The 27,261-nt window shown below is 41.4% G+C and overlaps 1 protein-coding gene across 4 annotated transcripts in view; it reads right to left on the bottom strand.

Annotated features, from left to right (window-relative positions):
- Nucleotides 1-1,040: 1,040 nt before the first annotated feature.
- Kctd1 (potassium channel tetramerization domain containing 1) overlaps nt 1,041-27,261 on the bottom strand; it is a 164,070-nt gene continuing 137,849 nt past the window's right edge. For 3 of the 4 annotated variants that reach the window (XM_090353301.1, XM_090353302.1, XM_090353299.1), the window contains exons 3-5: nt 18,152-18,296; nt 6,644-6,949; nt 1,041-1,665 (exon numbers count right to left, since the gene is read on the bottom strand). In XM_090353301.1, the coding sequence (XP_090209427.1) occupies nt 1,507-1,665; nt 6,644-6,949; nt 18,152-18,296 (610 nt within the window). In that variant the 3' untranslated portion in view covers nt 1,041-1,506. Of the gene's footprint in view, nt 1,666-6,643; nt 6,950-18,151; nt 18,297-27,261 lie in introns of those variants that run through there. The other variant, XM_090353300.1, reaches the window with a different exon arrangement.

The following is a 27,261-nucleotide window of genomic DNA, read 5'->3' as shown; positions in this document are numbered from 1 at the left end:
GGTGGTGGGTTTTATTTCCCTTATGTCTGGCCTTGGCTGGCTGGGTGGCATATGGCAGAAATGTACTGTGTAGATCCAGGGCTGGCCTGCTAGAGAGCTGTGGCTTTCACTGCTTTCTTCCAGAAATACTTACTCTTGGAAAACTTCTTGCTGATGGCCTCGAGATCATTTGGGAGACAATGGCTATATTATAGCCACTTGGGACATACTTTGGATGGCATCACCCATTTGGATGACATCATGCCTCTGGATGATGTCACAGAGTGTAGAAGCAAGGCCAAGGAGCTCACATGGAGCACAGAACTAATGAGAGCAGAGAGCAAAAGACTTAAGCCAGTATGTGTTGGTATGGTTTGCTGTACAGAACTAACACAGTATAACTGAAAGCAGGGAAGAAAGACTGGGCAAGAGGATATAGCTCAAAGGTTGAGAATGTTCTGGGCTCTGGGTTTGATCCTTAGCATCAAAAACAAACAAATAAACAAAAGCATGAAACAAAAAGGAGACTTAACAAAGCACAAGAGACAACATGAGATCTTTCAAGCACAAATATCGGCACTCTTATCCTTTAGTGGGTTTGGATTTCAAAGCCAGTCCCTGCTGTAAAGGCCTCATTTTGATAACTCAACCTCAAAAAATAGGGGGGGAGGGATCATTTTAATCCATTCTCATCCCCACACGTGCGTTTCACACAGACCTTATTTTTTAAACAGAGTTTATTGTATTTAATACATTATAAAATTTGAAAAATTGTAGGAAAGCAGCACACTCAGACTAGAGCATCTCTAACAAGTAATAATTCTGGCCCCTTTGCAAAACTGATCAGTTTTAAAAAAACAAAGTAAAGTTCACATCTGTGAGGCTGACGGAAAAAAAGTGTCACTCCTGTACAAATGACATGTTGGATGTCACACCTATGATCCTTTTGCTTCAAGGTGTGCCAGAGACTCCTGAAGTCCGACCCGGTCCCTAACTAAGGGGACACGAAACCTCCATTTGTAAAGAAACACCATGCAGGGTGTTTTTGTTTTGTTTTTTAAAAAATAAAAAAAAAAAGGAAAAAGAAAGACAAAGGAAAAAGAAACAATGGATGGCTGTTGGCAATGGAAACTGTAAGCAGACTGTGTCCTGCCGCTCATGGCTTCATTTTGGTCAGAGGCCTTAAGAGACCTAGGACACTTCCCGACCTTCACAGCACCAACTGTAGCTATCACCTTTTTTTTTCTTTTTCTTTTTTTCTTTGCATTTCCTACCTTTTGACATATATATATATTTATTTATATTTATATATATATTTTTTTACACCTTGAGGATATCACTATTCCAATTGCTCCCGTGTGAGTACAGGTGTGATCTCTATTGGATATAAATGTGTCTTTTATTGAATTTTAGGTCCAGAACTTGATTGGCTGTCCCAACTGCACATAAATGTCCCACTTCTGATTGTGTTGTCATGTATGTTTTCCTCCTTGTTTGTCTTTGTTTTTGCGTAAGAAACATGTCTGTTCAGTCCAGAGGCTCTTGTTTTATTCGGATGACAGAGGGTACACGAGCTGTCCGCCTCAGCTCCCGCCGGAGGACGTATTCACTGAACTGAGACGAGTCCACTCCTCCCCCACAGGAGCCCACAATTTCAAATCCTCTTTGCTGCAACCTTTCGAGGACCTGTGAGGGGCCAAGACAAGTATCAGGTTAGTGGGGGATTCACCTGTGGGCCCACATAAACAGCCCTAATCCATAGTTCTTTTACAGTGCTAGGTCATACGCATTTTGTGCTTGTCTGCTCTAGCACTGTGCCCCTCCAAGTCTCAATGGTTGAAGAAAGACTTTGGTTTGAAAGGCTGGAAGTGGATTGAACCCATTTCTAACATCTAAATAATGCCTTAGCTAGCTTGCCTTTTGCATGCTAGCTATAATCCCTAGAGGAAAAGCCCCATTTTCTAGATGAGAAAACTGAAGCTTGTGGTTAGTAAGTCAGAACTGGGCTTTTAAGGCCATTCTATTTTGCCTCAAATCCCATGTTGATGATTTTTTTTCTTCCTTGTTTGCTTATTTTTCTTTTTTTTAAAATATGAATACTACCTTCCCTGCAAAACATAAGAATTCACATTTTAAAGCTCCTTTACCTCTGACATATGTTCTATGAGATGATACAGTGTCTGAATTTACTTAGCCAGTGATCCATTCTTACTTCCCACTCTTTCAGGACAGAGTTCCTGGTTACAGGTCAGCTGGGAAGACTGACATAACTTTAATAGCAGAACAAATGGATTACTGAAAACAGTGAGGTTTACCTGCAGCTTTCCAAGCTTGTGGCATTTGAAATAGATGCTGCCTTGCTTGCACTCAGGAGGGAAGAATAGGTACAATGAAATCTATCCAAAATGTTTCACATATACACATACTACCAGATCTACTGCTGAACTCTTGAATGAAATGCCTAATAGCACAAAGATTCCTGTGTCTGCCACTATGTGTCTGACATCCTTCAAGGTGGGAAACTGAACTGGCACCTCCTAGGCAAAAGTAGCAGCTTATCTAACTACAGCCATTTCTTTTTCTGCAGTAATCCATCAAATATTAGACTTTCAAATGCTCCCTGTTAGTATTCTGGATATAGTTAATAAAAATCACTTGTATGCCACTTTAAAGGCAAGAGAACATAAATCTTGAAGGAAAAAAATGTTTAGGTTTTTTTTTGGGGGGGGGGAGGACCTGTCCTGGGGCTTGAACTTATGGCCTGGCTGCTCTACCTAAGCTTTTGTGCTCAGGGTTATTGCTTTAGTGCTTAACCCACAGCTCTACTTTTTACTTTTTGGTGGTTAGTTAGAGGTATGAGTCTCACAAAATTTTCTGTCTGGGCTGGCTTCAAACCACAATCCTCAGATCTTGGCCACCTGAGTAACTTGGATTACAGGTATGAGCCACCAGCACCTGACTATTTTTTTAATGAAATTAATTCTCAAAATGTTGTCAATAGTAAAGTACATTTTGGGAGCACACCTATAATCTCAGCAGAGATATGGATTGCCTGGGCTAACTACAGAGACTGTGTCTCTAATAATAACCAGCATTTAAAAAGATGTGGCCTTTCCTGTTTTTTCTTAATTTCTTCATTTACATATGGAAATAGTCTATTTTGTAAAACTGTTTACTGAATGAGATTAGAAAGCGACAGTTTGCTTTCTAAAAATTGAAATTTCAAATCCTGGCAAATGAAAGGAAAGTGACAAGTCCCTTTGAGAACAAAATAAGTATTCCTGTGCAATGCCCTGTTTCTGCAGGTAAACTTAAAATGCTCACACTCATGCTAATTGCCTAAAGGTAGGACAATGACAATGATCCCTAAGTTCAAAATCAAGATGTGCCTTGGTGTATAAAAAGACAAAGAACAGCTCACTCAAAGAGGGTTTTCCAGCAGAGCAGGAATGTAGCAAGAGGCACCCCAGTTTTCTCTGTAAGGAGTCCTTGCTAGGTCTAGAGAGGAAAATGTAAAATAGGCAGCCATGAATGGTACCACATCTCACTCTGATGCTCATTTTCCTTTCAGGATTGTTATGGCCACTAAGTTGCTCATAGAGAATCCCTCAGTGCCAGCCTCCTTCAAGGATCTATCTATATGTGTAATATGACAGTTTATCCAGCCTGCCGTGGAGGCAATCAAGTACTTCCTGCATAGGCATGAAAATAGATCATAAAGTGTGCATGAGTACTGGTATGTATGTATGTATGTATGTATGTATGTATGTATGTATGTATGTATGTATATGTGCATGCATGTTTGTATATGTGTGTGTGTAGCACTCAGGGCCTGAGTGCTAACCTTTAGATTATTTCCTCAAGGCTGGCATTCTACCAACTTGAACCACAGCTCTGCTTTAATTTTTTTGATGGCTAAGTGGAGGTAAGAGTCTCCTAGACTTTCCTGCTGGATTAGCTTTAAACGTTGATCCTCAGATTTCAGCCTCCTGAGTAGCTAGGTTTACAGGCGGAAGCCACCAGAACCTGGAGATGAAGCTAACACTTTTAAACTCTTATTCCATAGCCAGACTCTTAGAGTTAGCAATTGCTTGAGAGAGTTTAAATAACCCAGTGGAGTTGTAGGTGCCGACATCCTCTCAGAAGTCTCTGTGTACCCACAAGCAGGCGTCTACTTCTCGGTGCATGGAGGAGGAAGCAAGATCAGGTCGTGACCGTGTCGCCAATGACGTTAGTCCAGATGAAAATTTCCACATCAGATCTGGGCAGTTGTCAAGCATATGAATTGATGAAAGGTGCTCACTGGCCAGAAGAGGTGGAGCCGAGGTCTTCCTTTTTTGGCTTTGAATGCTCCCTCCACCCAGAACCTGGCAGCAGGTGTGGGAGGGGAAAGACTCTGGGCTTCACAGGCATTTAGAAACAGGAGCCCTGCTCAGTGGCATAGCCCAGGGCAGTGTAGGAGCAGCCCACACCTCCAGGGGGCACAACCCACACAGGGAGACTATTGCCCAAAGTGATGATGGTGATATGTGCATGTGGGAGGGGCATTTTCTGTTAGGCTCTGCACCAACTGCATATAAATTTGAAAATCTATACATAGCTGTAATACAGTCTTCCAGAAGTAGTAAGGTCTAGTGAGTGCCGTCTTTTGAGTTCTAGGAGATGTGTTGGTAGCTAAATAAAGACCCTAAACAGAATCATGTGCCCATGAAAACTGAAGAGAGAGGGGAGGAGAAATTCACTTCCAACAGCTTTGTGTCAAACAGACCTGCAGGCAAGACTCAGGTGTGCCTTTGTTTTCTTATAGAATGATAGGACATCGGCGGTGTTTACCTATTTGTAATGTTATAAAAGGGAGATGCACCTCCGACCATAGCTCAAGGGACAGCCACGTCCATGATGCATGTTTGGATAAGACACAACACACCTGCTAGCATCAAGGCACTTGGCACCTCCCATGGTGTAAACCAGTTCTAAATCTTGCTCTGCTCTTCTCCCAAGACTTCCTCCTCTCTGGCTTCTAGTTCTAGCTACTCAGGAGGCTGAGATCTGAGAATCGAAAGTTTGAAACCAGCCAGGACAGTAAAGTTGATGAGATTCAAATTAACCACCAGAAGAGAAGCTGTGGCTGAAGTGGTAGAGTGCCAGGCTTGAGTAAAAGAGCTAAGGAACAGTTTCTAGGCCTTGAGTTCAAGCTCTAGTACTGGCATACACACAAAAAAGACCTCAGCCAAAACTGGGCATCTGCGGGTCATGCCTGTAATACCAGCTATACTCAGAAGGCTAAGTTCTGAGGACTGAGATTCAAAGCCAGCCAGGGAAGATAAATAGACATATCCAATTAACTAGCAAAAAGCCAAGTGAGTGAAAAAGTTGAGTGAGAGCCTGAGGACTTGAGTTTAAGCTCCAGTATTGGCACATAATCTCAATCGCTCTGAGCTTTTACCTTCTATCCCACTGTCTTGGTCAAGGCACTTGGCTGGGTCTACATTTAAGACACACTATACCCTGACCAAGTTTTCTACTGGATCTCCTGATTATGACTCCCACCAGCTGCTGGTGTGTTCGTTTTGATATTTTATTTTACTTTATTGTATTTTATTATCATCTTTAAGTAGCTGCACAAAGGAGTTTGGATTCAACATGTCACTTTGGGAATACAATGGATGTTGACCAATGCCACACCTTTCATCATTGTCCTTCATCTCTCCCAACCCCACCCAGCTCCCAATTTTCCTAGTTCCATTTTCTTGTATATATGGTGAATAATATGACTGCATAACATTCAATGTGGCTACAACATTCAGTGAAATGAACAAAGAACTCTATTTTTTGACAGCTATGAGGCTTGTATCTGGCAGGACTGGGCACTGTCCCTGAACTCTTTGTTCAGGGCTAGTGCTCTACCATTTTGAGACACAGTGGGTTTTTTTTTTTTTGTTTTTGTTTTGGAGGATTTTCTGAGTGAGATGAGAGTCTGATGGGGACTTTTCTGCCTAGGCTGGCTTTAAATCACAATGCTCAAATCTCAGTCTCCTGAAAAGCTAGTATTACAGGTGTGAGCCACCAGTGCTTGGCCAGAGTATCCACTTCTAAGTGCAAAGTTCCATCAGACCACTGTTTGGCTCAAAACCCTCCCATGGCATGGCTTTCCATTGGACACACACAAGCAAATGATCCTAGGTGAAAAGAAACCAAAAGCAGAATTCTTCAGTGCTCCCTTCTCTTGGTGGGGTCCCACAGTCGCCTGTGCCTTCCTGGCTTTCCTTCTATTCCTTGAAGTGTGCCAAGCACCCTCCTACCACGTGGTCTTCAGAATGCACACATTTTCTTCTGTGGGCCACTGACCCCAGATTTGCCCTCACTGCTTGGGGGATGTTTGCACTGTGTACCTGTCTGCCCTACCTCACCTCTAGAGTTCCAGCTCCATTACCCTACATTGGCTGTCAATCTTGTCCTCTTCTGTTCCTCTAATGTTCAACCAAGGCCTGGCAGAGAGTAGGTACTCAGTAAAGACTCAAGGAAGAGATGAATGTCATAAAGGGGTGATTAACTACTCCCACAGAATGGCTTTCATGGGACACTGACCCAGCTGTCTGCAGGAAAGGCCCTGAGTAAAGGCAGGATTAAGTAAGACCATTCAGAATGCCATGTGACACCATACCTGGACTGAGTTAAGGTGACAGTAGCCATTTAGTGGAAACCTGATGACATGCGTTGAGTCGTGGTTCCAGCCTGCGTTGACTGAGTTACACATCACGTCGCCGATCTCCGGAAACACTTCTTCTATCAAGGACTTGTCACCACTGAGTGTGATCCTCTCTCCGAGGTCTGGGGCCACACGGACCACGAGGCACTCACAGGGCCGTGAAAAGCGGCCAGTTTCTCTGTCTTGCTTCCATCGTTCCATCTCCAAAAGCATGGGCTGTAGCTGAAAATATTTTGCCTCTTCATATAACAACGTATAATCCTGCAGGGGGAACCAAAGGGAATTTCACAGTGCCAAATACATGCACAAAGTTCCAAAAATATCTACCTCACTGTTTGTTTTGAGGCTGGGTCTCTGACACAGCACCTCCCTATCTCAGCCTCCCAAGTGCTGGGATGTAAGAGTAGAGTAGACTTTTTTTTTAATCTCTTCTGACTGTATCCAATAATTAAATCTAAAGTGTACATTTTTTACTTATATCATACTTTAAAGATGCAGATTTCCTCCCTTCCTGCCTTGTATCTTTCTCCCTCTCCCACTCTCCTTTTGGGACAAAGTCTTGATCCTCTTGCCTTCAGCCTCCTGACTGCTGGGATTATAAGTAAGCGCCATCACACCCAGCTCTGGGATTTATCCCATTAAAAAAGCACCATCACTCAGTCTTCAAACATGGTTGAGTTTTGAAGTGAAGCCAGAAATGAAATGAACAGGTATTGGAATACTCAGTCAAGTCACTGAAGGAGATGACAAAAGAGAATAGGGCAGGGGGAGGTAGCAACTTAGGAACAGGCTAACAAGCAGGTCAATATTTAGTCTAAACATAGCTAAGGACACAATCATTTCTAGGTGTAAGTTAAGTGGATACTTGTCCAGACACGTTGACGAAGAATGCTTTAGTCAACTGACACCAGCATTTCTGTCTTCCTTCTGGACTGGAATTAGTAGATAGTGCCAGTTGTTCACGCGCCAGCCAAGGCTGTAACCCTGTGTGGCCTGATGTTTTCAAGACCATGAGGCAGAGAGAAACACTGGAGATGGCCACACACAGGACTGAGTTTATGTTGCACTTTGTTCTTTCTCTTGTAAACCAAGCAACAGCAGCAGTGACTTAACTCATGACTTCAGAGAAAACAGTGGAGAGATGATAAGGGCACCAGTGGGCCTTCAGCTGTGTCATCCAGTTTTCATATTGAGAAACGAGCCAGATGCTAGGGTGGGAACTCATCTGGGCAGAATCAGTTTTTATCTCGTCCTTCTACATATAGGAGTTTCAGTCCTCTACAGGAGAGGAGCCCATAATAACCATCTTATCATCTGCTGTACACAGTTCTCTACCTGTTTAGTGTCTTGAGCCATGGGAGATACAGTTTGGCTTTAAGGAGGTGAAAATTAATCAAGATTGTGCAGATCTGGGGCCTCAAGTCCAGCCTTAGGGGTAAGAGCCAGGTGATGCTTCAGGCTTATCTGAGATCCCCATTCTGGAGCCCTGTCACCTGTGAATTATAACAACTGTGAGATGCTGAGCCAAATACTCTATTTACTTCTCATGATGACAGTCTGCAAGGAAACTTTAAAATGCAATGAGAGTTATATGGGCAACAGCAAGCTGGAGAGTCTACTACTGCCTTTTATTTTCCTATGAAAATATTTTTTAAGAAATTTTTCTGCATTACAAATTGAGCACAAAAAAAGATGTGGGAATATTTATTGTCTTTCTAAAGGCAGGGATTCTCCTTCACTGTCTAGGGCTTCTCTCTCTCTTTACTGGTTAATGAAGGGAAATGAGCGCTAGGAAAACTGTTTCTTCTGGCTGTAACATTTTTGTGAGTTCATGTCCACAACCAAATCTTGGTTTGCCAATTTCTTTCCCTACTCAAAGGCAGTGGGCTGGAGGGGTGGTGGTTCAGTGGTAGAGTGCATGCTTAGCATGCTCCAGGTCCTGGGTTCCGTCCCCAGAACCTTATGAAATAAAGCCATTGATAATGAGGCTAACTGGACGTGGGGTCAGAGGTCCTCCATGCTGACAGTAATTTCCTATCATTTTTGTTCCCCCTTTAGATTCACAAACTACCATAAACTACTCTGAACTTGGCTGGAGGTAGACGGAGAGTCTCCCAACATGTCAATCAACTTCATCATGATCTGCTCTTGAAACATTAGAGAAAAAAATAGCCCCTTTGATTTACTTATTCACTATATGTGTAGGTATGAGCCCCTGTGGACAGCTCACTGGCCCTTTAAGCATGAGCCAACCCAATCACTATCGCTCAATCACAGTTGCTCTCACTGTGTTATGCTTTTCTGCCTTGTCAAGCACACACTGGCCATTCTTTTCTCTGGCAGGCTCCCTCTTATTTGTCTTTCTAAACTTTCTTACGAGTTTATAATCACAGCTTATGAAAATCTCCCTGCAAAGCGTAGAATCCTCAGTCTCTTCTTCCTTAAGTAGGCTTGTTTAATTCCATCAAATCCCATGCTTTGAGACTTCAGCATGGTTCCTTAGGCCTGTGTGGATCCCTTTTGGCTGAAGTCTTTCCTTAGGGTTCTATTCCCATTAGTGTGTGTGTGTGTGTGTGTGTGTCCCAAGGTCCTTGGTAGAAACAGGTTTCCCTGAGTTGAAATCAAGAGCTCAGCAGGGCTGCGTTCCTCCTGTGGGGTGTAAAGATATTTTCTTGTTGCTTCCAGAGGCTACCAGGGTTCCTGGGCTCTGGCCATTGATTTGGTCATGTTCTTTGTCTAACTCAGAGCCTCCTGCTCACTTCTCCCTTCCTCCTCCTACTAGGACCTTGGTGGCAGGGTGCCAGTGGCTTATTCCTGTAATCCTGGCTACTCAGGAGGCTGAGATATGAGAACCAGCCCAGGCAGTCAAATTTGAATGACTCTTATTTCCAAGTAATTATCCAAAAGCTACAACAGTAGGTGTGGCTCAAGTGGTAGAGTACTAGCTTTGAGTGGGAAAAAGTTGAGCAAAAGTATAATGCCCTGAGTTCAAGTTCCAGTGCCAGTTCTGGTGCATATGTGCATGAGTTCAAGTTCCAGTTCCAGTTCTGGTGCGTATGTGCATGTACACAAACACACATGGGTGCACACACAATCCTGTGTCACACAGGACAGCTCTTCCCCAAAGAACTACTTGGACTTAAATGTCAACAGCATGGAAGGGGAAAAACTGAGCTTATTTTGCTACACCCCATGGAGCAGGTAGCTCAAGGACAAAATGCTCTACCCTAACATGGTGGGCGTGGTGGGCTGGCCACATGGGCAACCAGTGGGTTGCCCACTGGTTATTCGGTATGCACTGTCACCAGAGATGTAACTCTCCCAAGTATTTCACTTGAACCCATTAGGCCTTTAGATAATACTTTCAGTTATCAGGAAATTAGGGGAATAACTGATGAACAACTGGGATACATGGAGGTGACATTTGATATCCTATCAACAGGGATTAGGCTGGAAAGGAAGAAGCCTGCAGGCCAAAACCAGATCCAAGATGTGGTCAGGACTCTTTTGGGAAAACTCTATGAAGTACACTGTGAGGTCAACCAGGGAAATCAGAATGTTATTAACGTATTTGAGAAAATATAATTTCAGTAGAATGGAGAAGTTATTGTCATAACAAGTACAGAAAAAAAGTCCAGAGGATTACACATTCAGGTTTTAACATTGGCAATCTGACAACAGAAATATGCCATTTAGATTGTTAAGTTTATTTGCTAGGGTTTGAACTCTGGGCCTCACACTGAGTAGACAAGTTCTCTACCACCTGAGCTATAGTCCCAGCCCATTTTTGCCTTGAGGTATTTTTTCAGAGAGAGTATGATACTTTTTACCCAGTGTCAATGGTAGACTATATTCTTCTACTTTTATCTCCTGTGTACTTGGCATTACAGGGATGCCCTACTATACCTATCCCAGATGTCTCATGTTTTGAACACAGCCAAAGATAGGAAGGCTAAAGACTGACAGCACATTTATCTATAATTAGGAATAATGGACATAGGGAATATAACAGATGTTATCCCTGTGAGAGGTGGGGTACCTGTCAAATAAGATGTTTAAAATAAAAGGCTAAAGAGCATCTTATGGTTCTCCATAAAAATTAAGACTCTATTTATGGACTACTGGTGTATTGAGAATAACAATTGTTGTGTGTATGCATAAAGCATGCATGCGTGTTCATTTATACATGCCATGCACACATATGCACATTGGTATGCCAGAAATAAGGTATCAAGAAACAAATTGGTGCAGCTGGTGACAGGATAAATGTGGGGAAGAGGCTCAGTCCTACTCATAATCGCTTATTCAGAGAACAGATCCCGAAAGCCTTAAGTGGAGCTCGGTCACCAGCAGTGATGGTATTCTAATATGAAATCATCACTGTTAAATATGGCTCAGGTGGCACATTTGCAGAGTTCAATTTTAAGAGGTATAGACTGCTGGGGTTTCAAGGTTTCATGCCTTTGCATGGCTAGAGAGAAACATGAGATCAACAAATACCATCCAGCAGACCCAGTAAAAGAGTTTATCTCACATGCTAAAGGCCATGTCCCTTTTCCAGGGCTGGGAGAAAATTTCTGATGAGAGATCAGTCACAGGGCCTGGGTGGTCACAGGCACACATGTACTGTGACTGTCAATCTGAGCTGAATGGTTGCTGTGGGGGTACAATTCAACCAATCACCAAATTGCTACCTCAGTTTCTGCTCTTCTTCTAAGGCTCCTCACAGCTTCCTGAAAGCCCTGTCATTTTCAGAGTCATTTACCTGGAGGTTCTGTGGGAAACTATTGAAGGTCCTGGGATAGGTGAGTTTCCTTTGATAGGCTGCCTCCCTTTCCCCCATGAGCTCCACTTGTGGAAGGGGCATGGCCTGTGCTTAGGTTTGCTTTGATGTCTGTGGATGCTCCTCAGGGAGCATAGGCAAGTTACAGAAGAACCCCTGCCATGCCACATCGTGTCTCCTGACTGTTCTCAGGCTACCATGATGTCACCTTCAGCTTCCCCTTTAAAGTTGATCTGGTCTACTGGTGTCATTTTCTGCATTTCATTTGTTCTAATGCCTTTGTGACTCAGTTTCCTAACAGATTGTGCTAAAACTAAAACCAATCGGTCCCCCCAGCTTCCTATGGCTCATCAGGACTGTGACCTGGAGCCCTGATCTCACTGCCTCACACATGAGTGGGGCCTAGGTCTTCACCTACACATAGATTGACTTGATTGGTAAACTCAATTGTGACACCACTGGAACTCCACCCCCCTTCCTTTCTTCATTTCTTCTCTTTTCTTTCCTAAACAACGAATTTCAGAGAGCCAGACCATCTCTCAGGCATTCTAAAAGGGGTTCAGAAAGCTCCCAATATTCCCCCAACTACCCTCCCCTGCCTTTACTGTGTACTATGAGCAAACAGAAGCCCCCACAGGGTCTCAGCTTCAGCTGCTTAGGAGGCAAGGCAAGACCTTGACCATGGTCTTTATTGACTGGATTGGTAAATTCTGCTGTTAGTCTGCTGTTTCTTCAAAATCCCCTCCCTCCCTTCTCCCTCCCTTATTCCCTCTCCCCCCTCTCTCTTCCTCTCTCCTTCCCCCCTCTCTCTTTCTCTCTGATAACCTCCTGATCAGAGGTTATTTGCCACTTGACTGCTACCTCATACCACCGACCATCACTGCTGTGAAAATTAGGAGGATACCCTCCTTCACCCAGGCCATCTTCTGGGAGCAAGTCAAGATCATCTTATTGCTAACAAACCAAGACTTTGTTTACTCAGCCTTGCCCTACACAGACCCAGACCCTTTGATGCCCCCATGTAAGCAGGAAGTAGACAGAGAAGAGTACAATGCCTCTCAACATTTTATATCCCGTCAGGGTCTCAAACAGTGGGCATCTGCTTTGTTCGCATAACTCAGTATTGCTCCCATGGCTTGGCCCACTGATTACCTTCCCCCCAGGGGATCTTCCCCAAATTCTCTCGCTCAGAATCTTAATCTCCCATTCCCTCTGGTGATAGGTGCCTGAGAAATAGGACAGGAAACTTGCTCACTCAATAGCCAAACCTGCACCATGAACTCTAGAAACTCTTTGAACCCTCCGGCTCTACCTGGGACCCTGCCCCCACCCATCACCCTTACTTAAGTTCCCCCACCCCTGTCCCCATTATGCCATGCCTCCTGTCTCCTGACTCTCCTCAGGTAACCACGCATCCCTATTCAATTTCCCATTAAAGGTAATCTGGTCTTTTAAAATGAAAAAGAAAAGCACTTGTCCCAGTCATAGGAGGGTGAGTGACAGGTGAGTCCTCAAGGGTGAGCCTCTAGAATTCCTATGGGGCTTCAAATCTGAGTGTTCTTGGGAGAAAAGTAAAAGTTAAAGTCTATAAGTTAAAAAAATCTAGCCCATTTTCTGTGACCCACTACAATTAAAAACAAATGGCTATTAACATTTTCTAACAGTAATCACCAATTTGCCGTTTTGTGATTCTCTGGAGCGAACTACCCTTTCAAATAATGCAAATTATAAATTAATCTATCACCCTCACAAACATCTTAGGATGATGGTACTATGTGTGAATATTTTATATTTTCACTTTAGTCCTACATGACTTTAACATTAGTGCAGAATCTACTTATAGTTAGCTTCTGACCTCTTATGGCTTTCATTCCTTTTTGTGGTATTGACATTAACTACTGCTAAGCAATGGCTGTGGTCCCAGCATGCTATATTCTATAAAAAAAAATACGTGTGTCCTTGTGTGTAAGAACCTAATAATGCAATGAGGACGTCAAGTTGTATGTATAATATAGCTAGACTCAGATGTAAGGAAGGGCAGGGCCAGGTTTTAGGTAGGCTGGTGTGAATCAGGGAGCTCACTGTGTGCACCTGTTTGCTCATGCGTGCACTCACTCTTGCCTCAGTTATTTCCACAGGTAGTGTGTAATCAGTGCTGAGCTCTCATGGTGCAATGCTGCTGGTTGGCTTCCCCACCATTTTCAACTCATATCATTTATACATTTCTCTCAGCAGAGGAGAAAAAAAAGGAGAGAGGGTGAAAAACACTTCCTCAGCCTCATTGGAAGTTAGGGAGGCTCATTTTGGGCCAATAAATGATAAAGGAAGAGTCTTCTAGGGAAGAGGAAAAACAATATGAGGGGAGGGGCTTGGGGGAAGGAAATGGGGACAAAAACATGAGAAAGGGTAGCAATGTTTGTGAAGTAATGTACCTTCTATCTGGTGAATATAAGATAACCCTTCTATTAATTACAATAAAAAAGAAGAGTCTTCTGAAGAAGATGGAATCTATGGTTTTCTTGCCTTGAATGAAAACATAATGCCTGAAGCTATGACACTCACCTTATTATTCAGAGATGACAGTCAAGAGGCCATAAGGTCAACACTGAGGAGAACAGAATGAAAAAGGAGGGGTCCTCATGCTTGATAGCATCACCGTTACCTTGGTCACCTACCAGGGACCTCTGCCTTCTGTAAGGAAATCAAATCTCCCTTCTTCAAAGCTATTGAAAACTGGCTCTGCTGATTCCAGTAGCAGAACAAATTCCTATCCTTGAACTGAATGTGTCTTGTTAAGTCAAGGGCTGGACAGCCATAAATGCACTGTGGGGCCATGGAAAATACAGGAATGAAAGAAGGCCAAGGGTAGACCAGATGTCTTAGGGGGTATGTGATGAATAAGATGAAACTTGAATTTTAGTATTTCTCACAAGTACTTGTGAATTTCAGTATTTCCCACAAGTACAAGTACTCTAATCATCTAAAATAAAAAGGTTTAAACAGGCCAGAAGTTTGGCCTAGTGGTAGAGTGCTTGCCTAGCATGCATGAAGACCTGGGTTCAATTTCTTGGCACCACATACATAGAAAAAGTTGGAAGTGATGTTGTGGCTCAAGTGGTAGAGCTCTAGCCTTGAGAAAGCCCAAGGACAGTGCTCAGGCCCTGAACTCAAGCCCCAGACTGGCAAAAAAAGTTTTAAACAAGTATCTCTTGGTTGCAAGATAGAGTGGATGAGACAGGACAAAGGAAAAGTGGGGAGACCAGAGCTGCTAGTAACCCACAAGGCATGAGAAGGTAGTCTGACTGGAGAAGGAGTTCAGGGAGTATCTGGACATATTTACTGATAGAACATATATAATAGGCAAAGAGGAGAAAGCACAGAATGATCTCCAGCTGTCTGCTCTGAGCACACCTGGTACTGAAACAGAATACAGAAGAATAGGAGTGGGTTTCGTGGGAATAGTGGTGGAGATGAAGCCGATGCTAGGGCAAACCCATTTTGGGACAATGAACTGTCTAGGTAGGGATTCCAGATGGGTATTTGGAAAGATAGCCATGTAAAAAAATGACTTTTCTGATGAAATTAAAATTATACATAAGACAACAACAAAACCCAGGATGAAATCCTCTGGTTGTTTTTCCTTACTAGTCTATAAATGCCTGATAAGTTCGACTTCTATTATTGGTATGTTTACTGAAAAAAATTAACGTATTATTTTAATTAAGAGAGTAAATGTTATTGTTTTAATTATTTCAGTCATATGTGGAATCTTGTTGGTTGTAAAAAAAAATAACATTCAAACCACAGTATAAAGAGTTAAAAGTGAAATTTCATCCTATCTTTGATCCTGCTGCCTTACCTCTAAGAAACAAGAAAAAAATGTTCCCAGCCTCTGCACAGCACACTGGAGTGCTTTTCTCCATACCTACCTGCTCTTCCACGATACAGGAAATTTTAGGTTTGACTGGCAAAGGCACACCTGACAATTCCAGATCTGGTTAGCAGAAACACTGCCAGAATTTGTGTCCTACATCTGGTCTCTATGTAGGGTCACAGCCCACTTTTTAGGGCAATCTGCCTTTCTCCTCATCTGTCTGTTACCCTAGCAGCCATTATGGGAGCCAGACATGTTCTTTTTCAAGTCCAGTGCCTTGAGGTTGTCTTCAGACCTGGTCAGCTTCCTAGGTCAATGGTGTCTGAGCCAGGGCAATCCAAAGCATGAGGACTGAAGGGAAGAGACTTCACTCCAGCTTCAGGCCCACAGGAAAAACACTGTCTAACCCAACTACTATCAGAGAGCCTGGGTATATATTTGTTCAGATGTGTAAGGTGATACAGGGGAAATCACAGGAAAGAATACAAAAGCTGGCAGATAGAAAGAAAAGCTTCCACTCAAAATTACACTTGAATAGTCTTCAGGAGGACACCATAGTGGGAAAAGAACTTCCCCACAGACTTCCTTTCTGAGGTGGGAGAGATTGTTGTTGATGCAGCAGTGGACTTTCATGTAGGATCCATGGGCATAGACTTAGCCCTTGTATCTTTGGACCTGGCATTGCAGGCAGCGTGGAGATGCACAGCTCTAAGGGGCTGTGACTGGTTCCTGAGCTTTCCCCAGGTACATTCCAAGCAGCAGGAATGGAGGTGGGGGAGGTACCTGCACATGATTCCTGTACTTATTACAACTCTCTGCCATATATATATTTGTCTTACATAGTTTTCATGTAAAATAAACATGCACATAATAGGACTGCTCTGCACTCTCTTTTCCATTTGACTAATAATAATTCTTGGCATTAGTTCCAAACTCAGAAGGAGTAGGTGGATGAAAGGTTCTTGAAACCCTTCTTAATCTGAGGTCTCCTCTTCTACATCTTTCTCTCTGAGTTTATATGCACACACATGAGAATCTTCACATAAATGAAAGCAAATAATATATATCATTCAGTTGCCAGCTTCCAATGTGTAATAACATTTTGATAATACAACCTCCCCACCCCCACCGCCAAGTATCAGTAGTTATTGACAGACCACATACTTTTAAACTATTCCATAGTTTATGGAATTCAACACTTGTTGAATTTGACACTATTCTCAACCTAATATTTGACACTATCTGTAACCATTGGTTATTTGGGGGTCATTGCTTTTAGACATGTCTACATTCTGCTATTACAAAGATGAGTACAGTACATATGGTATGTACACATATCTTTATATATTTGTGTAAATGTTTGTAGAAGTGGATAGACATAAAATTGCTAGTCTACCAAGAAGGTATATTTGAAATTTTAATAAATATTGCTTGAATTGTCCTCTAAAAATGGCTAGTAATTTTCATTTACAACATCAATGTATATCAATTCTGATAATATTTATCAACCCTCTGACCAAAATCAGAAATATAGTATCTTTGAAACTGGAGAGATTGAATATGTGCTCAAATAATGTCAATTTCTTCTTTTTTCCTTTGGGAAAATTTTCATTCATAGTTAATTTTTTCCCAGTAGGTACTTTGGGTCTTTCTTATAGATTTTAGTAATATTTTTATGATGGATATTAATCATTTTTTGCAAAAACTCCTTCTAATTTGGCATCTTTGTGTGTATGAGCATGTGTGTGCATGTCATGAGGCTTAAACTTAGGGCCTGGTGCTGTCCCTAGGCTTTTTTGTTCAAGGCTAGTTCTCTACCATTTGAACCATAGCTCTGCTTCCAGCTTTTTGCTGGCTAATGGGAGATAAGAGTCTCACAGACTTTCCTTAGACTGGCTATGGCCCATGATTCTAGGATCTCAACCTCCTGTGTAGCTAAGATTACATATATGAACTACCAGCACAGGCTTCTAACATCTTTTATTCTTATATTTTTGTCTTTAATTCAAAAGTGTTGAAAAATATATTTTTGTGTATTTTTACTTATATAGATTCTCTGTCTCCAAATTATACTTTCAGAAATTCATCTATATATATTTTTTCTAATAGCGTCTGTGTATTTCTTGTTAGATGTATTCCTACATATTACAACTTTTGTAGTGGCATTTTTCCATTGTACCATATGTTTGATCATATTTTCCAATGAGCAAGTTTTTGTTGTAATAATACACAGATCCTGAACTTGGATCCTTTATGTACTTGGCTGACTCTTTAGAATTCCTATTTACAGAAACATTGTCTGCTGCAAATATTATATTTTCGTATATTCCCTCTTCATGTTTATGCTTTTTATTTGTTCTCCTGAACTTTAAGGCTGGATGATCTCAGTGTGACTAATTTAGTTGCATATCACTAACTTTACAAGGGAAAATTCTAAAAACCTATAGTCAATGTTTGCTTTAGACTTTTGAGAGGTGGTTCTTCACTCAGTTGAAAAGGTTTTCTTTTCTTCTTTAGCCCATTAAGATAGACCAGAAGTTATGTTCACTGAATCAAAGACTTTTCCAACTTCTTTGAATGAATTTAAGTTTGGTTCTTTAAATGAAAAGCTTTCCCTCTTTAGCCATGTAAAATTTTAATGACCAAATACTATATTTTTGTCAAGTCCATATAATCATGTCACAGAGACCTTTTGTTACCATTAGAGTTGGTTTCTATTAAAAAGTTAAGCTGGAAGTATTTTTGGGGGGGGAGCACATCACAACAAATCACATATTTATTGTTAATTTAACATGGATGCCCTCACCTTGAAATCATCAGGAATGAGGAGTTTGGATGTTCGTAGGAAATTCAAGATATATCTGAACATCTGGCCATCTCTGTCAATGAAATAGTGCTGTTTGAGACTGTCCAAAACAATGGGCTCTGTACCATCAAAAAGTCTTCCGATTCTGTGGTGGAAAAGAGGGAAGAGTGAAGACAATTAGACAGATTAATCTTTGGCTGCTAGGGCTAGGAGCTATGGTTCCTTGTCACTGACAGAGGTGGCAGCCAGGGAAAAATCATCTCTGAAGTTGTCTTGGTTCTCTGCGGAGCATTGGGCTGCCTTGGTAAAAGGTGCAGGACCAGGTAAGTGCAAACGATCTCAGGTTTTCTCCAGTACCTGCTTTTACTGTCTTTGGCCTGCAAGGAAAACGTGCCTGACACGATGATTATCCATGGTGCCCCCGGTTCTAGATAGAGTGGAAGAGCTTTCCTGCTTCTTAAAGATGCCATTGCGCCAAAGAGTCTTTTCAACAGATGCTACTACACACACAAGCAATTCTGTTTTCAGTGGATCCATTTTCTGAGTTCTTCCCACCCCTGCCTGAATCACAACTGTCTAAAAGTAAAGGCATGCCTAGATGTTAACATTTATGTTTCACAGTGAAAAAAAGAATAATTTAAAAGGTCATTCACTGAAGAGACTAGAGGATTCACTAACAATATACAGTCCAGTTTCTTAGGTCTTACAAGACAGATATTTTCCAATTAACCAGCAAAATACTGGAAATAGAGCTGTGGCTCAAGTAGCTGAGCACCAGCTTTGAGCAAATAAGCAAAAGCACAGCACTCAGGCTCTGAGTTCAGAACCATACTAGAAAGAAGCAGAGTTGGCTGATGACATTCAACATTTTTTTTATCAGGAAGTAGAATTCACACACTAGAAATCACTTGTTTTACCCAAAGGCTCACTTTTACTTTTCCTGAACACTGTAGGCAGACAAATACTTTCATTAATATTGTAACAAGTCTGCCTCTGAGTTAGAACATTTTAAGATTTAACATTTGAAGATTATTTTGGAATCATACATTTTTAAATCTTAGGTTAAAATAGAACAGGACATCAAAAACCAATAGAGGAGAGAAACCGGGACAAAAACATGAGAAGGGGTATTAATGTGAATGTGCCAGAAGTAATGTACCTACAACCTAAAAATGTAATTGTAACCCCTCTATACATTATCCTGACAATAAAATAAAAAAAATACAACCAAGTAGGGAAATTGCTTTTTTCTCCTTTCAAAAAAAAAAAGAAATACAAATTTTTGTTGCAATAAATACCTTTTGTTTTTGCAGAATTGGGATTTGAATTCAGGGCCTTGTGCTTGGTAGGTAGGTGCTTTAGCATGTAAGCCATAATTCAGTTTTTCTTGCTCTACTTCCTTTTAAATAGGATCTTGAATTATTCCCACAATAATGGGAATGGACCACAATCTTATTTATGAGTCCTATGTATCTGAGATGATGGCATCATACCCAGCTGTTACTGGTTCAGATAAGGTCTTGTGAGCTTTTTATTTTCAAGGTTGGCCTTGAACCTTGATCTTAGTGATCTCTGCCTCTAAAATACCTGTTATGTGTGCACCACTGTTGCCTAGCTCAATAAATGTATGTTAAAGATAATTTCAAAATAGTATCTTATTTGAAGGTAGTAAGTGCAAAGAAGAAAGTAATGGTAGGGTTACATTTCTCAAGCTCTGTATTTTTTTTCTGAACTACTATTCTGTCCAACTTTCTATAAACTGAAAGTAATTATAAGGGTGTAGATGGCAATCATCCTGGCAGTTTTTCACTGCATGCTTGTCATTCATTTCTCATTGACACATCAATCAGACAGTAGTCCTGAAAACTAAAATATGCTTATTCATTCTCCTGTAGTGTTTCCAGGAGAGTCTGATACAGGATGGGAAAGAATAGACTTGTTCATCTCTTATTAAAACACTTTACTCTTCCTTGTTAAATAATGTGGTATATTTACACTTGACAGGGGAAGAAAAGGGAGCCACATTAATTAGGTGCTTTTTGGAAGATTTCTGCCTTCCTCAGCACTTTAAACGTGCAAGAAACCCATTACAGTCATTTTGAAGATGAAGAAATCAACTTGAAAACATGAGTAACTTGCCCAACAAGTTCAGTAACACTGGGGGATTTGGACAGTCAGATCCTAAAGGGGCCGCCACTATGCAGGGGAGTGGAAACAATTGCCACTGTCTAATGAAAGCTTTGGTTTAGAGTCCTTGTTTCTATTAGAATTTGTTGTGCAAGGACTTGACAGTGAAATCCAAGCCCCTGCACTGAATTTTTTAGGAACTTGAATTCAACTGTTACCAATGATTTTTAAGTCACTTTAACAACAGATAAAACAGATGCAAACTATATTCTTAAATCTTGTATTTTCTACTCTTGGATAAATGCCCAATTCTAAGCCTAAGACCTAGATTTACCCAGGCAATGCTGGGTCTCCCAAAGAGGAATGGGTTATACTCCATGAAGGAGTAAAGAAGCAATGGTAATGAAGGCTGGCTGAAATCAGAATAAAAATACTATTTGGCATCTCCATTCTTCTAGGGAGTTGTCTCACTTTTTCTTATAGAATAAGCATGGAGATGAGAGGCAAGCCCTGTGTAGCCAGGTGTCTCCTGCTGGGTGTTCCCATACCCCTCGAGTCCTCTGCCTCCCTTCTCCTGTCCCTTTTCCGGAGGAGGAGTGAATGTTCCAGGGCTGTGGGGTTGCAGGTGGCTCACACCTGTAATCCTAGCTACTCAGGAGGCTGAAATCTGAGGACTGTGGTTCAAAGCCAGACCGGGTATGAAAGTCTGTGAGACTTATCTTTTTTAACCACAAGAAAACTGGAAGTGGTGCTGTGGCTCAAGAGGTAGAGAGAACTAGCCTCCAGCTGAAGAGCTCAGGGACAGCACCCAGGTCTAGAGTTTAAGCCCCATGACTGACCAAAAAACAAACAAAAAAAACCCCTCTTCAACGAAATTGTAAACAAAGGCTCTTTGCCAAACTCATTCTACAAAGCCAGTATAACCGTCATCCCAAAACCAGACAGAGATTCATCAAAGAAAGAGAACTATAGACCCATTTCTTGATGAATATTGATGCAAAACGTCTCAACAAAATACTGGCCAACCGTCTACAACAACTCATCAAAAACATTATACACTATGATCAAACAGGATTCATCACAGGGAGGCAAAGCTGGTTCAACATATGCAAATCAATTAATATAATTCAACACATCAACAGGAGCACGGACAAGAATCACATGATTGTCTTAATAGATGCAGAAAAGGCATTTGACAAGATCCAACACCCCTTTATGTTAAAAGCTCTGGAGAAACTAGGAATCCATGGAACATTCCTCAGTATAATAAAGGCTGTGTATGACAAACCCACAGTGAGCATTAAACTTAATGGCAAAAAGCTAAAGCCATTTCCTCTAAAATCAGGAATGAGACAAGGATGCCCACTCTCTCCACTCCTCTTTAACATAGTATTAGAATTCCTAGCCAGAGCAATAAGGGAAGAAGCAAGAATAAAGGGGATCCAAATAGGGAAAGAGGAAGTGAAACTTTCCCTCTTTGCAGATGACATGATTCTGTATTTACAGAACCCTATAGATTCCACTCTCAAGCTCCTTGAGCTGATTCAAAACTTTGGCAAGGTAGCAGGGTATAAAATTAACCCTCAAAAATCAACCACCTTCCTATATGCTAACAATGAGAGGAATGAGGCAACAATCAGGAAAGTAACTCCTTTTGCAATAACCTCAAAGAAAATAAAGTACCTAGGAAATAAATTAACTAAGAATGTAAAGGACCTTTTTGATGAGAACTTTAAAACCCTGAAAAAGGAAATTAAACCAGAACTGAGGAAATAAAAACCTCCTATGCTCCTGGATTGGAAGAATTAACATTGTGAAAATGGCAATTTTGCCAAGGGCTATCTACAAATTCAATGTAATACCCATAAATATGCCAGTGTCATTCTTTAAAGAAATGGAAGAGGCAATCCAAAATTACATATGGAATAATAAAAGACCCTGTATAGCTAAAACAATTCTTAACATAAAGAACAGTGCAGGAGGAATTTCAATACCAAACTTTAGACTCTATTACAGAGCTATACTGACTAAAACAGCTTGGTACTGGCACAAGAACAGGCCTGAAGACCAATGGAATAGAACTGAGGACCCAGATATTAACCCACAGACCTATGGCACCTAATCTTTGATAAGCTAGCCAAAAAAATAGAATGGAAGAAAGCCTCTTCAACAAGTGGTGTTGGCAGAACTGGTTAAGCACCTGAAGACAAGTAAAGTTGGATCCTTCTTTGTCACCCTGTACCAGCATTAACTCCAAATGGATCAAAGACCTGGAGGTAAAAGCAGATACACTGAAAACTTTATAAGAAGGAATAGGAGATATAGTAGGCCTCCTTGGCAGAGATTGAAACTTTCTTAATAAGGACCAAGAATCACAACAAATCAGAGCAAGGCTGGATAAGTGGGACTGCATTAAACTGCAGAGCTTTTGTATGGCAAAGGACATAGCTAATAAATTAATTAGGAAGCCTACAGAGTGGGAGAAGATCTTCACCAACCATACAACAGACAAAAGCCTCATATCTAAAATATATCAACAGCTCAAAAAATTGAATCACTCCAAAACTAATCTCCAAAGAAACAACCATCCCATTAAAAGATGGGCCAAAGTCTTAAAGAGAGTCTTCTCTGAAGAAGAAACAAAAATGGCCTATAGACACATGAAGAAAAACTCAACATCTCTGGTCATAAAAGAAATGCAAATCAAAACAACTCTAAGATTCCACCTCACTCCAGTTAGAATAGCCAGGATCAAGAAATCTAATAACAGATGCTGGAAGGGATGTGGCCAGGAGGGATCACTACTACACTGTTGGTGGGAGTGCAAACTCGTTCAACCACTATGGAAAGCAGTATGGCAGTTCCCCAAAAGACTAAACATAGAGCTCCCCCATGGCCCAGCAATTCCACTACTTGGCATTTACCCAATTGTCCAGAAACAAGGACATACTAAATCCACTAGCACAACTATGTTAATTGCAGCATTATTTACCAAAGCAAAGATATGGAATCAACACAGATGCCCCTCAGTTGATGAGTGGATCAACAAGATGTGGTATTTATACACAGTGGAATTCTATGCTGCTGTCAGAAAGAATGACATTGCCCCATTTGTAAGGAAATGGAAAGACTTACAAAAAAATCATATTAAGTGAAGTAAGCCAGACTCAAAGGAACTTAGGCTCAATGATTTCCCTTGTTTGTCATAATCAGTAGGAACCTTGGGCTCTCCTAGCAGAGATTTACAATAGAGCAAAACCTAGATACATAAGGCCATGTAGTATGGCGCTAAATGTAAGGACCTCCAGGATATAGAAACAAAAGCCATATGAGTGACTGTTGTCCTTAATGTACTATATTATCTTATACCTCTTTTGCTGTCCCTTGGTTATCTCATATGGTTACAGTATTTCACCTTATTATCTGATATATTGTATATATGCATATTTGGTTATTTGAAGTCGGATAGGGAAGGGAGGAAAACAAGATGAGGGGTGGGGGTGGGGGGAGGGAAATGGGGACCAAGACATGAGAAAGGGTATCAATTTATTAATTACAATAAAAATATATGGAAAAAAAGCTTAACTTTTCTTCAGTGGGTCAGTGGTTCACAGTGAACTCAAAAACGTACACGGCAAGGGAAGTTATCCCCAATTTGCCAAGGAAACTTCCCAAGAAAGCAGCTTTCCATGGCTGCACCACAAGGCAACAGGATTTCAGGAAGAAATACATTGTGGCAGATCTCCAGGACAGTAAACAAGGGTCAGGATGCACAACCCCAAAACCAAATCTCAAAAGGGACTTTTGACCAAAACAAGAAAGGTAGAATGGTTGCATCCACAGGCATCTTTACTTCCCATTTAGATAAAAGAGTTTTAAAAGAAAAATATGTACAGGAAAGCTCATGAAGGAAAGCTGAACAGAAAATTGATCCACAGAAAAGCCAGTCCAATATGGCCATATAGGATGAGGCTAAGTGAAATGAACTCCAGGATATGGAATTAAGAATTTCATCTTTGTGATTGTTGTTCTTAATGTACTATGCAAAACTATTTCTTTTCTCTTCATTTCCTCTTATGTTTTACTCATGTTGTTACTGTATTGGAATGTGGTTCCTGGTATATTATTTATATGTCTATTTGTTTATTTGAAAAAGGGAAGGTAATATGAGCGGGGATGAGGGAACGTGGGAGAAAAACATGAGAAGGGGTAACAATGTTCAAGAAGTAATGTACCCACTACCTGATGAATGTAACTGTAACCCCTCTGTACATCACCTCAAGAGTAACATAAAATAAAATAAGAAAAACCAGCCCAGCCTGTGGCCCCTTGGGTAGCTTTGGCTCCTGAGAAAGTCAGAGGTGTGGGAATGTGAAATCTCTTTCCATGGGGACTCAGCAAATAGCAAATGACCGAGAAGGCGAGGAAGGAACTCACCCCAGCAGAAGAGGAAACCCAGGCTGGACTAAAGGACAGAGAGGAAGACTCAAGCTGCTCTTGCTCAGTGAAACTGCTAGCAAGGCCAGGACACCTTATGTCAGCTCTTGTCACAGACAGAGGTTGTGGGACTCGGAACCTTTGTCACGAATCCTGGCCCGGCTGGACAGAAGTGCCCAAGGGAAAGGAACAGGAATGAGCCCAGAAGAAAGGCAGACGTGCTCCTGCAAAACCTGGGGTGAGTGGGGAGGGAGGGAAATGGGGACCAAGACATGTGAAAGGGTATCAATGTATGGGAATTAATGTACCATCTATCTGGCAAATATCATGTAACCCTTCTATTGATTACAATAAAAAATATATGGGAAAAAAGAAACGTGGGGTGAGATCACAATGGTAGAAAGTTTTGGGAAAGCAAGGCCTGGGAGGCAAGGAGGGCAAGACATACGGAGAGACTGGTGGGAGGACTGGCAAGGATGCAAAGGTGTGATGCAAAGCTGTCAGAGAGAAAAGCTTTCAGTGTGCAGCAACACATGTTAGAAGGCACAAAAGCATTGTAGTGCCTGGTTCCCGCCAAGTCTAAGACTCTAAAACGAGGAACATTTTGAGTTATGAAAACAAGGCAGAGGGGAGGGGAAGGCAGGGCAATAATCATCAAATGGCATCCAGTGGTTTTTGTTTTTTTTTCTGAGATTGAGCTGAATGTGCTGTGGACACAAAGGTATTGTTTGGCTAAGCAAATAAAAGAGGGAAATCGACACTGGCTGTATTTCTTGTGGACATGTGAATGAAGTTACAAATCAAACTGCAGTGATTTGTAAACTCCGGTGCCTGAGAACAAAGTGGAACTGATTACAGTTTACTAACCTTGAAGAACATTCCTGCTTTCCAACTGGCCAAGACGAGCTGACTCCAGATGATGGATGGCCGGGCTTTCCGTCTTGTTTTAATACTCATTCAACTACATGGTAGTGCCGAGAGAGACCCACAACTTTTTTGTAAAGTATAAACATTACTATTTTCAGTATTTTAAGATTTTCACTTGTTTTCTTTTGAACCATTTCAAACTTATGCTGAAGCAGGAAAAAATAATATTGGAATGAACCACTATATAATTTCAAGTCTTCCATTATACTTCACTGTACCCATAAAGGTGTGTGTGTGTGTGTGTGTGTGTGTGTGTGTGTGTGTGTGTGTACCAGTCCTGGGGCTTGAACTCAGGGCTTGGTCATTGTCCTTTAGCTCTCTTTAAACTTAAGACTAATGTTCTACCAGTTCAGTCAGAGCTCTACTTTTAGTCTTTTTTCTTTTCCCTTCCTTCCTTCCTTCCTTCCTTCCTTCCTTCCTTCCTTCCTTCCTTCCTTCCTTCCTTCCTTCCTTCCTTCCTTTTCTCCCTTCCTCCCTCCCTCGTTTCCTTCCTTCCCTTCCTTCTCTTCTTTCTTCATTTTAGTGGTTGATTAGAGACAGGAGTCTCATGCACTTTCCTGCTTGGCTGAATCATACTTGGTGCTTTGTATTAAGAGCAACATGTTGATTCTTCTTGTTTATGGTAAAAAAAAAAAAAAGACAGTACTTATCCATGGAGGAAATCCTGCCTTTTTTTGCTATGATTTTCCCTTTCCTTGAGATAGTGTGCTGTACAACTGGAAGAGTAAGTACAAGGCTAGATCTGGTTTGGTGTGAACCATTCACTCACAGTTTTTCTTGTGCATTCATTTGTAAGACCTGGTTCTGTTCGTGTGCTGTGTGACTCCATTACTTCACCATTTCTCTTTCTTTCTTTCTCATGTTATTCATTCATTCTTTCCACCAATATCTGCTAATTGCAATGAGGCCAGATACAAAGAATGTGTGATGAATAAGCTACAGCCCTTGCTTTTGTGGAATTTAACAGTCTATGGGGCTCGGAGTGCAGGTTAATGCAGCCTGCTCATGTGAGTCACTGCATGTACTGTTGGAGTGCAAGGGGAGGGAGGGAAGGAAGAGAAAGCTCACGGGATACCTGAAGGACACGGAAATTGGCCAAGTCTAGGAATAGGAATAAGGTTAAGAAAGAAAGGAGAGGAGTGGGGAAGGCATAAAGGCTTGTATAGCTGTAAAATTTTTGCTTTTCCACTGGAATATAGCATCAGGCTGAGTGAAAAAATGATACTGGAGCTGCAGAAGCCAGATAGTAAAGATTGCTTCAAGGCAGTTCAAGGACTGTTGATTCGGTCTCTAGGATGATGATTCAAAGGGCAAATTGGGAAGTGAATTGAGACACTGCATCTGAAATCACATCTCTTTACAGATACAGCTCTGCCTTATCTATATCCTCTGCCTTAGTTTTGACTAAGTTATTTGCCTACTGTGGTGGTTCTTCCCATTCTTCTGTACAATGCAATTATCTTGGGAAGTTTTTGCAAAATACTGATGTGAGGGGGTCCTAGCCTTGGGTATTCTAATGTTGGTCCGGGAATGAGCCCTAGGCCTCTGAATTAAAGCTCCCTAGATCTGTCTCCACCGAGTAGACAAACAGTATAAAGGAGAAAGAGCAGAAAGATTCA

The sequence above is a fragment of the Megascapheus bottae genome, chromosome 19, assembly GCF_031878675.1.
Source record: "Megascapheus bottae isolate mThoBot1 chromosome 19, mThoBot2.hap1, whole genome shotgun sequence".
NCBI classification, from domain to species: domain Eukaryota; kingdom Metazoa; phylum Chordata; class Mammalia; order Rodentia; family Geomyidae; genus Megascapheus; species Megascapheus bottae.
The sequence above is the reverse complement of the archived record's forward strand: the minus strand, read 5'-3'. Positions and strand labels throughout refer to the sequence as shown.